Source organism: Danio rerio, chromosome 22, assembly GCF_052040795.2.
Source record: "Danio rerio strain M-AB ecotype USA chromosome 22, GRCz13ab, whole genome shotgun sequence".
Taxonomy (NCBI): domain Eukaryota; kingdom Metazoa; phylum Chordata; class Actinopteri; order Cypriniformes; family Danionidae; genus Danio; species Danio rerio.
Genome location: NC_141042.1, coordinates 18,127,955 through 18,143,160, shown reverse-complemented (window position 1 = coordinate 18,143,160; position 15,206 = coordinate 18,127,955). Strand labels below are relative to the sequence as shown.

General features: G+C 32.8%; 1 protein-coding gene and 1 long non-coding RNA gene across 9 annotated transcripts in view; one reads left to right on the top strand and one right to left on the bottom strand.

Moving 5' to 3' along the window:
* Positions 1-15,206, top strand: part of arhgap45b (Rho GTPase activating protein 45b) — a 41,088-nt gene that overhangs the window by 15,184 nt on the left and 10,698 nt on the right. For all 8 annotated transcript variants that reach the window (XM_087304187.1, XM_087304186.1, XM_087304185.1 and 5 more), the window contains exons 5-13: positions 4,336-4,408; positions 4,602-4,662; positions 6,059-6,193; positions 6,345-6,406; positions 9,427-9,537; positions 10,941-11,021; positions 11,116-11,283; positions 13,182-13,319; positions 14,987-15,177. In XM_087304187.1, coding sequence (XP_087160313.1) covers positions 4,336-4,408; positions 4,602-4,662; positions 6,059-6,193; positions 6,345-6,406; positions 9,427-9,537; positions 10,941-11,021; positions 11,116-11,283; positions 13,182-13,319; positions 14,987-15,177 — 1,020 coding nt within the window. The remainder of the gene's footprint in view (positions 1-4,335; positions 4,409-4,601; positions 4,663-6,058; positions 6,194-6,344; positions 6,407-9,426; positions 9,538-10,940; positions 11,022-11,115; positions 11,284-13,181; positions 13,320-14,986; positions 15,178-15,206) is intronic.
* LOC147831546 (uncharacterized) lies at positions 973-4,315 on the bottom strand. Its single transcript, XR_015521876.1, has 2 exons — positions 2,091-4,315; positions 973-1,689 (listed from the first exon to the last, which is right to left on the bottom strand). It is a non-coding gene; the product is annotated as an uncharacterized LOC147831546 (long non-coding RNA).

Genomic DNA, 15,206 nt, shown 5'->3' with positions numbered 1-15,206 from the left:
TGAACAATGTGAGAAAACATTTATTTATTTAATTGAATTTTTTAAGGGGATATGGCATGTTAACTTTATTTATATAAATTTTATTTGTTTTTCATTATTTATTTTTATTTATGAAAATATGCCATGTGTACGTTCTGAAATCTCCTTTTTCTCTTTCTGTGTTGAACATTTAATCGTTGCTCAACAGAAACAACAGGAAGTTGATCTGTGGCTTCTACTCTCTTACAAACAGCCCTGAACCCTCAAGGATCTGTTTTTTTTTTTTTTTTTTAATTACAGCTGATCATTATCACCTCTTGTAGTACATCTGCTGTTTCTGTCACATCAATTATTTCATATCCAATGATTCATGACATATTCAGTGTTGCCCAAGTGTTCATGAGAATATCTTGCATTGATTTCCTGTGAACAGAACATTAAATCATGCCCCAGTGCAATGTGACGTATTTTTGACGCAAGGACACACTTAAAAGAGGAAGTTGTGAACCAAACTCATCTGATCATCTGCCCTAGTGATCATAGGCATTTTACACTCTTTTAAAGTGCCCCTTTTGTGGGGGTGTTTTGTGTAATGTGTTGTGAATGTAAAATGTCTGCAAAGTTCAAAAGTCTTCTTAAAAGCACAGTTTTAAAGATTTTATTTATTAAAACCACTAGGACAATATCATATAAAATACACTTATGTACTTTGTACTAAAATGTATTTAGTATGATAAAACAAAGCTACATCTTACCCAAATGATCATGAACTGAAGAACCAGAAGTGGTAGACTGTGGCATAATAAAAGCTCTGCTGTTTTTATGCCGGGTCATGCTCCTCTTTCATAAAGAATTGCTTTATCGCTCTTGTTTGGCTTCGACTTTGTTTACTCTGCTTCATACTAACATGATAATAAGTAATATTTTAGTTCATCCATGATTTCTGTAGGAGACCCATAGGATGTAACGAAGACCACAACTCCCATGATTCCACACTCTGTCATGGCGTCATCAAACTGGGGCTTTGTTTATTGTGGATACACTCAGTCTAGTGGTGGAAATTACATACTGTGCTTTTATGCTAGAAGTGATTCTGAACTTCCTGAAATGAATCTTCAGTAATTCCAGCTTTACTATTAAAACAAACGTATTTGTAAAACATTTGCATACTGCCGGCTTATGATCCTCATTGACTGCTCATTAACAATTCTGGCAACAATGTACATATAATTGAGGCCTGGAAGAATTTGGTGTATTTGTTTATTTCTCGACGTGTCCAAAAGTTTGAATTGTGATAAAACCAACATCATTACTGTTCGTATCAGCAGTGTTTTTAAAGTGTTATTTCAGCCAAAAAGGACATTTTAAGTCTATTATAAGTTCCTCTCCCTCATGTGGTTTCAATCCCCTGAGACCCTTTTCACATTTGAAACAGAAATTAAGATATTTTAGATGAAATCTAAGAGCTCCCTCATCCTCTATAGCCAGCAAAGTCCAAAAAAGGAAACGATAGCATTGTCAAAACATTCCAGTGTTTCAACTGTAGTCATAAGATGCTCCAAGAACAGTTTTGTGTGCTAAAAAAATTAAAAATAGTTTATTCATCTGTCCTTTCTGTCATGTTCGGTGGTGGTGAAAAGGAGCGAGGACTCAATTGCAGAAAAAAATATGTATTTATATATGATAAAATGAAATAAAAGGCTGAATAAACTACCCAGAGGGAAAACATTAACAAAACACACTAACAAACTTCACTGGGTAGGCTGGTAGGGATCAGGGCTGGAAAGACAGGACAAGGCTACAAAAGACGAGGAACTGGCACAGGACAGCAGACATGAGGAGAATATAAGCAGAAATAATTAACACACAAACAGGTGAACATAATAAACTAATAATGCGTTAACAAGGAGGGTGGGATTAGACCACAGGTGTCAAACTCAGTTCCAAAAGGGCTGCAGCTCTGCACAGTTTAGTTCCAACCCTAATTAAACACACCTGATCAAACTAATTGAGTCCTTCAGGCTTGTTTGAAACCTACAGGTAAGTGTGTTGGAGCAGGGTTGGAACTAAACTGTGCAGGGCTTCGGCCCTCCAGGAATTGAGTTTGACACCCCTGGATTAGACGATAGACAGTAGAGCACATGACACACAAACACCACAACCCATGTGCTCATATAAAACAGGACAAGAACATGCAGCCAATGAGAGAACTCATTAACCGCGTGTTCACAATAAAGCACAACACTGCAGTATGCGGCTACAATAGAAACACAGAGCCACATGCGTGGACAACACAAACATAAACAGATGCAAGACACGAGCACACGATAAATTAAAACACCTTACTGTGCGCTCACACATATACAATGCGAATGTTTTGTCTCAGCGCCAACCAAAACCAACCAGACTGTGACGCTGAGAATGAAACCGCGCGATGCTGACAGAACAAAACGTTAGTACACGAGCTTGCATCCCAAGCACGCATCAAGGGGGAGCCCGCACCATCTGTGCGCGCACACGATGGCGCCCATGCAGAAACACACACAATGACAGAAAACAAGTGCTTGACCTGAGAAAACTCGAGCCGAGAACGACAGGACAAGACAGAGCTAGTGTCCGGACTCTGCCATCAAAACAAGAATTTACTGAACCCTGACACTTTCTTACTCGGCAGGTCAGGATGTGCATTTACTATGAGCAATACAACATTTGTCAGCAGCGTAGCATGCAAGCATTGTATAGCCCGTAGTAAACAAACCTCCTGACCTGATATGTAACAAAGAAAGTTGTGGTGCACAAAATGAGCTTAGACCATTGCTGTCTATGGAGGGTCAAAGAGCTCCCTGATTTCTTCTAAAATGTCTTAATGTTTGTTTTGAAGATGAACGAAGGTCTCAGGGGATTGGAACGACATGACTGTGAGTATTTAATAAGAAAATTTTTCATTTTGGGTGGAATAACACCCAAGCTTTGAGGAAGCTCTAGAGAAATTTTGATGTGTAAATGGTAATTTAGTTTTAATGAACAACAACGCCCCATTCTATTTTTGTACCCATTTCCCTTGGAACTTGAAACAGACTGAAAGGAAAGGGTTTCAAAATTTAGCCCTAAGAAATGGGACAGCACTACAACACCTGCACGCGTCATTGCGATCTCTTACTACATATAAGATTGACGATCGCAACTGCTGTTGTTACTCCAGTTGCTTAATTTTTTTTGTATTTATCTTCAGGAAATCACTAAAAGGGTATCATATCATGCTATCTTTAGATATAATGTGGCAATAAGATCGTAACTGTACTGTGCATTTACACCGTGGCCATATTCATCATATTCAAACACAAAAGACAACATTAACATCATAGCAGACACTGTAAAAGCCCATTCCCAGCCACTAGACTTTTCTGACAGGGTATTCCAGTGTCATCGAGTGACAGAATGTTGTGGGACTACTATACAGGAGTTATCATTAGGGATTATAGATGGCGAAATTCAGCGTTTTATTATTATTATTTTTTTAAGCATGACGGTAAACGCTGTTATGAATGTATTAAAACGTATGTTTGTTTGCTGTAAAAATTCATAAGAATGACAAAAAATACTAACTTGTTGATCTCCTTACTCCTTACAATGCTGCCATTGTAGTTGGCGTATTCTGGGAAATTTTGTTACCCCTTGGTTTTAAGTGTGGTCCTGAAAAATCTCCATTTGAAGTGGCATCTAGTCCTTCCTTTTAGCCCTATGCCTTCAAACCAAAGGGAATTGGGAAACGTCTACCCCTTCACGTGAACACTCAAAACAAGGGGGGAAGGGCTAAGCGGTAGAATTGGGGTTAGGCCTAAGTCATCTGATCAATCAGAACAGAGTATGCTCCTGGAAAGGTGTGGCTTGGCACTAAGCTTCTGACACTATGAAAAGAGCTGATGCTAGAGTGTATGTTATGATAAAATTATTTGTATTCATTAATTTTGATTTATGTAAACATCGTAGGAGGCTTATGAAACCAAATAAGGAACCTTTGAAATGTCATAATAGAAGCCATTTCTGCCTTTTGTGACTTGTGGTTCAAAGTAAAAATAGAAAAGATTTTAATTTTTTGCACTCTCTTTACTCTGATTCATGATGTTTTTTCTTGAAATTGTAAGTTTATAGAATTGTACACAATTCACATTTCTTTTTATAACTGCAAATTTGTTGGATTTTTTACAATTCTGAGTTAAATGTAATTTAGATAAATTAGAATTGCATAAAATAAACATGAAAATCTGATGAATTAAGAGATGTAACTTGTAATTGCAAAAAAGGTCAGTTGTGAGAGAAATAAAAAGTCAAATTTGTGTGTTTGTATTTTGTCAGTGTTTCGGAGCTGCTGATGGGAGAGGTGGACAGTAGTACACTGTTGTCAGTGGTGCCCACTGAGAAAAGCAGGGTGAGTGCGAGTGTATGCGTGTATGTGTTGTTTCACTGCCTGTGAAGAGCGGATGTTGGCTGCAGGGTTTTTACTTCCTGAAAGTGCACTTCTGTGTTTAGAAGCAGATCTTCACTGTAATGATCACACTGAACCAGCTTAACAGATGTGTATGATGCATATGTTTTACATGTGTTATTTCTTGATTATCCAGTCTATGGAGAATCTCTCTGGTCATGGGTCTTCACACACATGGGGTGATTCATCTGAGCTGGGTACTTTTTTTTTTTGATTATTACTATTATTATTAATTTAAGATATTCTTTAACTTATTTAAAATGATTACAGCAAATTATAAGAATATTAATAATTTAAAATATTCTTTAATCTATTTAGAGTAATTAAATTATAAGAATAGCTTTTGACATTGTTATTATTATTATTATTATTATTTAAATTATTATTATTGTTGTTGTTGTTGTTGTTGTTTAAAATATTTTTTATTATTAATTAACAATTTTCTTTAATATATTTAGATTAATTAGAACAAATTATAATAATATTTTATTATTATTATTATTATTGTTGTTGTTATTGTTATTATTAATTAAAAATATTATTTAATATATTTATAGTAAATAAATTATAAGAATAATCTAGCTTTAGACATTAATATTATTATTGTTGTTGTTGTTGTTGTTAAATATTTTATTACTATTTTATTATTATTATTATTATTATTATTATTATTATTAACAATAATACTACTATTATTATTAATGTAAATTATTGTTTAATATGTTTAGATTTATTAGAACAGATGATGATTATATTCTAGCATTATAATTATTATTATTATTATTAATTTAAAATATGATTTATTATATTTAACGTAATTAATTTATAAGAATATTCTAGCTTTAGACGTTGTTGTTGTTGTTGTTATTATTATTTTTTTATTATTATTAAAAATATTAATATCATTATTATCATTATTAAAATATTTTATTATTATTATTATTAATAATTTAAAATATTTAATATATTTAGATTAATTAGAACAAATTATAATAATTTTCTAGTATATTATTAATATTATTATCATTATTATCAATTTAAAATACTTTTTAATATATTTAGAATAATTAAATTAAGAATATTCTAGCTTTAGACATTATTATTATTATTATTATTATTATTATTATTATTATTATCAATTTCAAATATTCTTTAATATATTTAGAAATATTAGAACAAATTATAAAAATAATCTAGCATTTTATTTATTTTTATTATTATTATTATTATTATTATTATTAATAATAATAATAATAATATAAATTAATAGTTGTAGTGGTAGTAGTAGTAGTAGTAGTAGTAGTAAAATAATAACACTAATTACAATCATCATCATCATCGTTATTAAAATAAAAAAATGTATTGAAAAAAATATATTGAAATTAATGTTTAAAAATAAATTAATTGATAAATAGATATTGTCGAATATAACATAACAAAATATATCATTTGCATAACATAAAAAATTTAATTAAATATAGTTTATATATAATATGTTAAAACTATATTAATAATAAAAACACCTATTATATAAATAAATAAATGAATAACAATAGTGTCTTATTATTTTGTTTTTCTTCTGTATGCTGTCAGCGATGAGCGCTGAAGAGGTGGACATCATCCTGCAGCGCAGTGAAGGCGGTGTGGACTCCGCTCTGACGTACGCTAAAACCATCTCCAAATACTTGAAGGATCTCATCGGATACGTAGAGAGGAAGCTTGCGCTGGGTAAGATCACATGTGCTTTCATTCATTTAAAATGGGTTACAAGTGTTACGTTACTATTATTATTATTAAAGTATCTCGTTTCTATATAAACCAGTTTAAAGTGACTACAGCAGAGCTCCTTTTATAATTACTGCTTTGTATGTCTATTCAGAGCTGGAGTTCTCCAAGGGTTTACAGAGGATCTATCAGTCGTGTAAACAGACCATCACACAGGTGAGATTTCAGCATGTTTACCTGCAACTGAATAGAATGCCAACTCAAACCGAACAAAAATCAGCTGACCTGTTGTTACCACTTAGGCCCTGATTAGATCACATAATTTTTATTGTCGGTTACGAAAGTCGCTGTCAGATTATGTGTGATATATATATATATATATATATATATATATATATATATATATATATATATATATATATATATATATATATATATATATATATATATATATATATTATTATTATTATTATTATTATTATTATTATTATTATTATTATTATTATTTGTTTATTTGTTTATTTATTTATTTATTTATTTTTCATCTTGAAATCTTGACTTGTCGTGGGTAACAAATGTGCCAGACTACACGTTCCTTCACGATCAGTCATTCTGTGACGTCTACAACGGACACTATTTCCCAAAGCAATCACAAGTGTTGCTGTAACAATATTCTTATTTTAATTTCAATGTTTTTTTTTTTCAAAAGCATGAATTTTCCTGAGGTTGTGTCGGTTTATTAAATAAAATAATTATATAACTTAAATAAAATTTAGGTGAAATTTTGACAGTTTCAGAGAAGCCTATATTCAACTGTTTTCACTATTAATGACAAATTTGAACAAGCAGAAAATGCTTTTGCAATGTATTTGCATCACTGAAAATGTTCCCAGATTACTTTGGAAAAACAGACTTGGAAGGATGAGGGAACTCAGTAACTCGAAGATGTGAATGAAGATGTCTGCATATTTGTGTCAGTCTTTCTGATAAAATTGCTTGAAACACCTTAATATTTTAGAAAAGATAGTTAAAGTTTTCATAACCAATGATTAATCTTATCCACCCATGACCAACCCACAAGTAAATATGCAGCCTATTTTTTTGATTACCTGACCAGCGCATTGTTTGCAGAATCCACTGATATAACCGAGAAGTTATGTGCTCCTATATTGCACAGTGTCACCTACGTGATGGAACTCATCATGAAGAACGAGAAAAAAATTACCCATGATAGACTTTCTGCAATGATGTCATGAGGCATTGCAGGCATGGAATCCGTTGTCGTGAACTATGGCACATCACACATAAAGAAACGATTGAATCTATTGTCACGATGTCCATTTGTCATGTACGTATCCCAACAACATTCTACGTCAAATAAATATTACTGAAATCGTGAAATTATCATGACCAGGGGCCTCATGTACGAAGACTTGCGTGGAAATCTTACTAAAACATTGCGTACACACAAAGCTGTAAATGTGCGTACGCAGAAAAAAATTCAGATGTATGAAACACTGCGTACGCCGAATCTCACGCATATTCTTTTGTACATCCGAATAAACGTGAAACTGAGCGCAACATGCACGAGCGCAAAACCCCTCCCTGCCTCCTCCCCCGTATGAATATGCTAATGACTATGCTAATGGCAAAACCCAACGAAGCAATGGCAAAAGCAAGCAAAAAGAGAAACTTTGAACAGAATGTGAAATGGAGGTGCTGCTTTCGGAGGTAGACCGGAGAAAAGCGGTGTTATTTGCAAGTTTGTTCTCCGGAATTAACAACAAAAGAAAAAAATAGAGTGGGAGAGTTTAGCTGATACGGTTAACACAGTTGGGTCTGAACATCGCACTGAGTGCATTAAAAAAGGAAATAGTGTGGTTTATATCTGTAAAATGTTGCAATACCCTTAGCAGTCTCTGTGGCGCACCTCGTAAGACGCATGTGATCATGAATTGACACGTTCGAGCACAAACTCGGCTCGAATCCAGCGTCTGATGAACTCTTTCTTCATTTTTCCCCCGCTACATATCAGATTTTGCCCACTATTTATCACGAGAAAGACAAGTAGGAATCATCAATAAGTTTGTGCATCATATTTTATTTGCACATTTATTAAATTGAAATGTTTCTGATTCACGCATGCAAATTCATCTTCAATTATTGTCTTTATAGCAATGTGCGTGCAGTAGATAGCTCAGATTGCATTTGGAAAACAGGCGACCGCTGCAAATTGTGCTTTAATGTTTACCTGGTCAACTGTATGGTATGGAAACCTTATGGAAATAAAACAGACACGCACAAAAAATGTGCGTACGCCAGCCAAAAAGCTGCCGTGAAGCTGCGCACATTCCCACGTTCAGTTCATTGTTAGTAAATCCAAACGTGAGCAATTCTGAGCGTGAAACCTGGCGTACGCAAAGTTTTTGTGCGTACGCAGCGTTGATACATGAGGCCCCAGGACTTTACATGCAAACCAATAACCCATGTTCAAAAGATTTAATTAACAATTTTTTTAAACTTGCGCAGAAGATGCGATTTGAGACAAGTTCTGCGCATTTGCATTAAACACATCGCACATTCTACGTCATTCGCACCATTTGGCTGACAAATAAAGAATCAATAGCAGCACAGAATCTGATTACTTATTCAGCATTACAGCTTCAAACCACTGCAGGGAAATGCTAAAACAGCTTTTTTTCTGCTTTTATTAAAAATAATAAGTTGTGGGTCTTGCATGTGGGTATCAAGTTTGTGCAGTCTGACAAATTACACTGCTAAAGGATTATTAAAAACCTGTTGCATCAAAGTAGGAAGGTCGCTGGTTCATGTTCTGGGTGGGTCAGTTGACATTTCTGTGTGGAGTTTGTATGTTCTCCCCGTGCTTCGTTTTCCCCTACAGTCCAAAGACATGCGCTATATGTGAATTGGAATGATCTAAATTGGCCTAATGTTTGTGTGTGAATGCGAGAGTGTATGGGTGTTTCCCAGTACTGGGTTGCGGCTGGAAGAGCATCCGCTTCGCTAAACGTATGCCAGAATAGTTGGCGGTTCATTCTGCTGTGGAGATCCCTGGTAAATAAGGGACTAAGCCTAAGGAAAATTAATGAATGAATTTATTGTCAGTTTATGAAACATAATCAGGGAGTGAATATGCAAGTTATTGTTGAGTCATGTAGTACTGAGTGTCTGTGTTTTGGTTGTGTCCTCATCTGTGTGTTTGTTGGTGTTTTCAGCCACACATGCCCTTCTTCACCATCTACTCTCAGGCACTGGAGCAGGATCTGGAGCAGAGCAATGGCATGCATCAGGCTGCCGCAACTCTACAGAACCAGACCTTTATCATGGTACAGAGACAAAATGACCACTGATTGCCCTGTCAATAGAAACTACACCAATTAGCATTAGTTACTATGATGTTCATGATTAATATAATTTAATGTTCATGATTAGTTAATATCATACTATTAATAGCATTTTTAGTTGTTGTTGTTACATTACTAACTTATGTAATACAGTGGTATTTGCAGTAACGATTAACATGAAAATTAACAATATACATAATAATACAAAATAAGTAGTAACTATTATACAAAATATATTAGTTTATTAACCTATTAATATGAAATATACAATTTATAATAATAATAATAAAAAAAATATGTATATTAAAATTAAATGTTCTACATGAAAATAAAGTCTGTATGATATAATTTGATTAAATGTTAATTCATCATTATCATCATCATCATTATTATTATTATTCATAATACAATTTTATAATAATAATAATAATTATAATAATAATAATTATTATTATTATTATTATTATTATCATTATTATTGTTATTGTTATTATTATTATTATTAATATTATTATTATTATATCCATAATAAAATAGTATTGTTAATTTTAATATTATTACTCATCATCATCATCATCATTATTATTATTATTCATAATATAATTTTATAATAATAATAATTATTATTATTATCATTATTATTATTATTATTATTATTGTTATTATTGTTATTATTATTATATCCATAATATAATAGTATTGTTAATTTTAATATTATTACTAAAATTGTATATTTATTATTATTATTATTATTATTATTATTATTATTAATAATAATAATATCACACATAATAATAATTATTATGATTATATTCATAATACAATTTTTAAATATTATTGTTAATAATAGTGTTCATATTATTACTATTATTATTTTATTAATTTTATATTTATTATATTATCATTATTATCATTATTAACGTTTTATATTATTTTTATTTTTATATTTTATTATTATTATTATTATTATTATTATTATTATTATTAAAAATAATAAATTTTATAATAATAATTATTATTTTTATTATTATTATTATTATTACAATTGTTTATTATTATTGTTTTTTATTATTATTAATAGTAACAATATTTATTATTATTGTTGTTGTTGTTGTTAATAATATAGTTTATCAGAATTGTGCTTTTTATTGTTAAACAATATTAACCAATAATAAAATTATTTTTAATATAATTTTAAATTTTCTTTTAATATTTTATGTATATTATTTTTGTAGCTGAATATTCTGTATCACTTGAATTAAGATATGCAACTTAAAATTGCTGTGTCTGCATCCCTTTCTGTTTCATTTTTTAAAGTTCTACTTATTATTATTATTATTTTTTTTTTTATTGTTTTCACTTAAGTTTTTTATGTTTGTCCCTAGCCTCTGATGGTCCGCAAACAAGAGCATGAGAAGAAACGCAAAGAGATCAAGGAGCAGTGGCTGAAGGCCAAAAGAAAACTGGTAACATTTACATTTGTGCATCATCTGAGCTCACTGAACACCGTTTATAAACACAGATGCAGATCTGTAAGAGGTGATGTGTGTTTGAGCGCAGATGGAGTGTGACGTGAACCTACGCAGGGCTAAACAGGTCTACATGACCCGCTGTGAAGAATATGATAAAGCCAGGACAGCGGCGAACAGGGCCGAGGAGGAGGGCGGCAGTGCCACCACCAAAACACTGGACAAGAAGAAACGACTGGAGGAAGAGGCCAGAAACAAGGTCAGAGTCTGGTGATTGCACTGACACTTTATTAGCTATAGAATATGACCTACAGATTTGTTTGCTTATTTTTTGTTTGTCTCAAGACACAACACAAATTTGTTCTTCCATTGCTGTAGCTAATCTGCTTCCAGTTTCAACAGGGTCAGAGATGAGCTTATGCAGACCTCAGTTGTGATTAGGTGCCGTTTGAGCCTTTTAACTCAAGAACTTTTTTGCATTGAACTCCTGCTTTTAAGATATTTTCTCTGTTTTAGATCATTCTTTGTAAACAGAGTAGGCATGGATGATGTCACCATTTGCGATTATATCTGTAAAATTTTTCCACACTATAAGAATTAGCATTAGTGTGATAAGTGGTAAAAACTACAGCAACACATGTTCAAGACAGTTTTGCATCCATATGATCAGTGCTGGGTAAGTTACTTCAAAAAAGTCATTAATTTCTGATTACTAATTACATCATTAAAATGTCATTTAATAGACTTTTCTAGTTTACTTTATTTGACTGTGTAAAATACTACATAAACCTCATATAAATCTCAACACACCAACAATAGAAATTGCCATCTTTTAATTATTTAAATGCGAGTTTTAGATTTAGAAAGGGCCTTTTAGATTTGTTTAAAACATGTTATAAAAATGTTTAACATCATATGTATCAAAACACCAAACATTTTAAAGTAATGATGCCATATTTCACACATGCTATGTATTGTTATTAATTTCTTAAGTGTTCAATCATCTTGATTAAATGTTCACCTTTAGTTGAAATTATAATTGTAAAAGTATAATTTTCTTTTCTGAATTATATCTGTCAACATGTAACCCAATGAAGTGAAAGCAGCCATTTTTATATTCGTTTCAATGTGCTTTCAAGCCAAAAGAAAGCGAAAGCATAATTCTCTTGATCAGCTCTTGCAATTATATCATATTTGAGATCGTGTCTTTGGTGCTACTTTCACTTTTCATAGAAAGAAAGGTCAAAATATATACAGGGAAATACCTAAACAGAGTGATAGCGGGAAAGAATGGTAAAATACAGGAGAATCAGGTTTGCCGGGTATGCTCTGAACTGATTTATCCAGAACTGTTAAGTATATTTACTGTGTTTAGGGCAAGTACATTACATAAAATTGAAAAATAATGCCTGTATCAGTGAAGAAGAAATGGAATTACAGTAATAGTCAGTTTGAGTCTGTTGACAAACATAGAGATTTACTTATTTACAAAACCTGTGGAGAAATTATGCCAAGGTATCATTAATCCTGGATCAGGTCGTATCCTGAGCTGATGCTGTGGTGGTCATGGAGAAATGGAGTGCATGAAACTGATTCCTGAAAGACCACAGTGACAAACAAGTCCCCGCATTGATCCTGTGGGTCAGCTTGACCACAAAAAAGGAAAAAATGTCCTAAAATGTTGAGGTGAAAAAATGCCTCACCGCAGTGTTCAGCGTGCTGGTTTCGCTGTCCCTATAGGTATAGTCAGTGCATGGTCTGAAGCAGCTTTCACACTGAACTCTGAAAGCGCTGCGCTATGAAACCTATTCACTTCAAGGTACCGACTAAAGCACGAGCAGCAGAGTGAACTGTTGACTAGCTTCCATGCTCAACTTTGCCAGAGTTTTCAATATTACACTCTGTGGATATTTCGCTTATGAACACTTATACTTATCTATGCATGAATTACACATGCTCACCACAAAAGCAAAGTCTGTTAAAATAACACACAGACAGGACATTTGTATTGCAGTATACTTGTGCTGTCATGGCAACACTGGTAAAATGATGCTTCTCGACTCATTTACTGTCGGTAGCATTTTATTGTCAATTAAATGTTGAGTGTAAATGCTTCTGGAGGAGATTTGGATGAAACGGTGTCTGTGTTTGTGTCAGGCTGAGGAAGCGGAGGCCACATACCGGACCTGCATTGCAGACGCTATCACTCAACACCAGGAGCTAGAGCACATGAAAGTCACTGTCCTGCGGGGGATTCAAGAGGTCATCAAGCAGACCGACCAGACCATTCGATCTGTAAGGGACAATTTTCTTTCTTTTTACAAAAAAAAAACACAGATTAACCCTTTGACTGCCTGCTTTACCAAATGGTTGACCATATTTTGACTGTTTTAAATAATGACTGTTAAATTCATTCAAAGAACGGCTGTTTTAAATAATTGCTCTTACACAGCATTGTTGGGTTACAAAATAAAAATCACACAAACATAATCCTGTTGCACTAATACACTTGATTTTGGTTTTATTGTTAAAAAAAACAACAACAAAAAAACAAGAAAACATGTTAAATGATAATCAGGAATATAAAAAATATATGATTTGGCATTTAAAAATGTTTTAATTTGGAATATTTTTTAAAATAAATGACTCTTACACTTCATATTTTCAGATTTTTTTATAGTACATCGATTAAGTCCGGTACTTTCACCATAAACCGACATATCAGTCCTTTGGTAGAGGTTGATATTTTAGAAATTAGGGGAGATGTGTTGAAAAAAAAAACATTGAGTGTGTTAACTAGCGACATTAGGAGTTAAGAAATGCAATTCAACCTTTTTTTTTCTTTTTGAGGTAGTTAAAGGGTTAATGTAAAATGCACAGAATTTTCATATTTTTATTTAAATATAAAAAAATTATTACATATTTTTAAATATATTTTGTAAATATTGTAAAATCAAAGGTAATATTTTCCAAATATATTACATATATTTAAAAAGTGCTATGGATTTTTAAAATTGAGAAATACATGAATGGAAAATCTGAAAACACAACAAATATTTAAGTAAAAATATATTAATTAGTGGTGGGCCGTTATCCATGTTACTGTGCTGCTTTAACGCGTGACTCTTATTGTGTGATTAAAAAAATGTTGCCGTTAATCTATTCTCAAAGTTGGGTTTGGGAGCTGGGTCTATTCTACACAAGCTGTGATGACTTTCACCTTGATATTTTAGCGCGGATGTATACCTGACCAGTGAGCAAATCAGCAGGTTGCCTGACTTTAACTGCAGTTCGGTAGTTTCACATTTAATCATGAACATTTAATTCATGCCACCGTGACAAACTGGGGTATTAGATGCAAATACGAAGTAAGGACTGGTCAGAGTGTTAGGGAATTTAATATGATGCACGCCAAATGGATAGAAAAAAAGTTTTGCGTTTTGTGTGTGTGTGTGCGTGCGCGGTCCTTTACTGACAGCCGTGTATGTATCTTGTCGGAAAATATGACAAAGTCCTACATGACGGTAATAGTTTGATCACAGTGTTTACTTCAATAATGCCACTAATATCTGCATACTCCACATCTTAATTCCATTTCTGTTTAGATCAGTGCATGAATTTGCATGATTAGTAGCATTAATTAGTATTACATTTGTTAGTAATGATAATATAATATTAAAAAGTTTTCTAAGATGTTAAATAAAACCAACGTGTAATAAATAATCAAATGAATGAATATATTAAAGAAATACTTCTTTAAATTAGTACACGTTTCCAAAGTGCAAACTCCACTTTAAACTCTGATCAGAATATCTGTGCTTGTTTACATGCTTAAGCAATGGCCCAGTCTTGCATTTCTTGGACTTAATAGAAACAAATAAATGCTGAAACACAGCCAGAAAATCTAAATCCAGCTTGAGCGGGTTTTAACTGTGAGCTCTGAAAAAAAAAACTTTTTCCAGGCCACCATCTCCTACTACCAGATCATGCACATGCAGACGGTCGCGCTGCCGGTCCACTACCAGACTCTGTGCGAGAGCAGTAAACAGTACGACCCGGGACAGCAGTACGGCACGCACGTCAAAGACCTTCAGATGAGCGAAGAACCTGAAACGCATTATGAGTTTGAGGCCTACTCTGCCTCCTCTGTCCAGTAAGACACGCATACTAAAACATGTATTC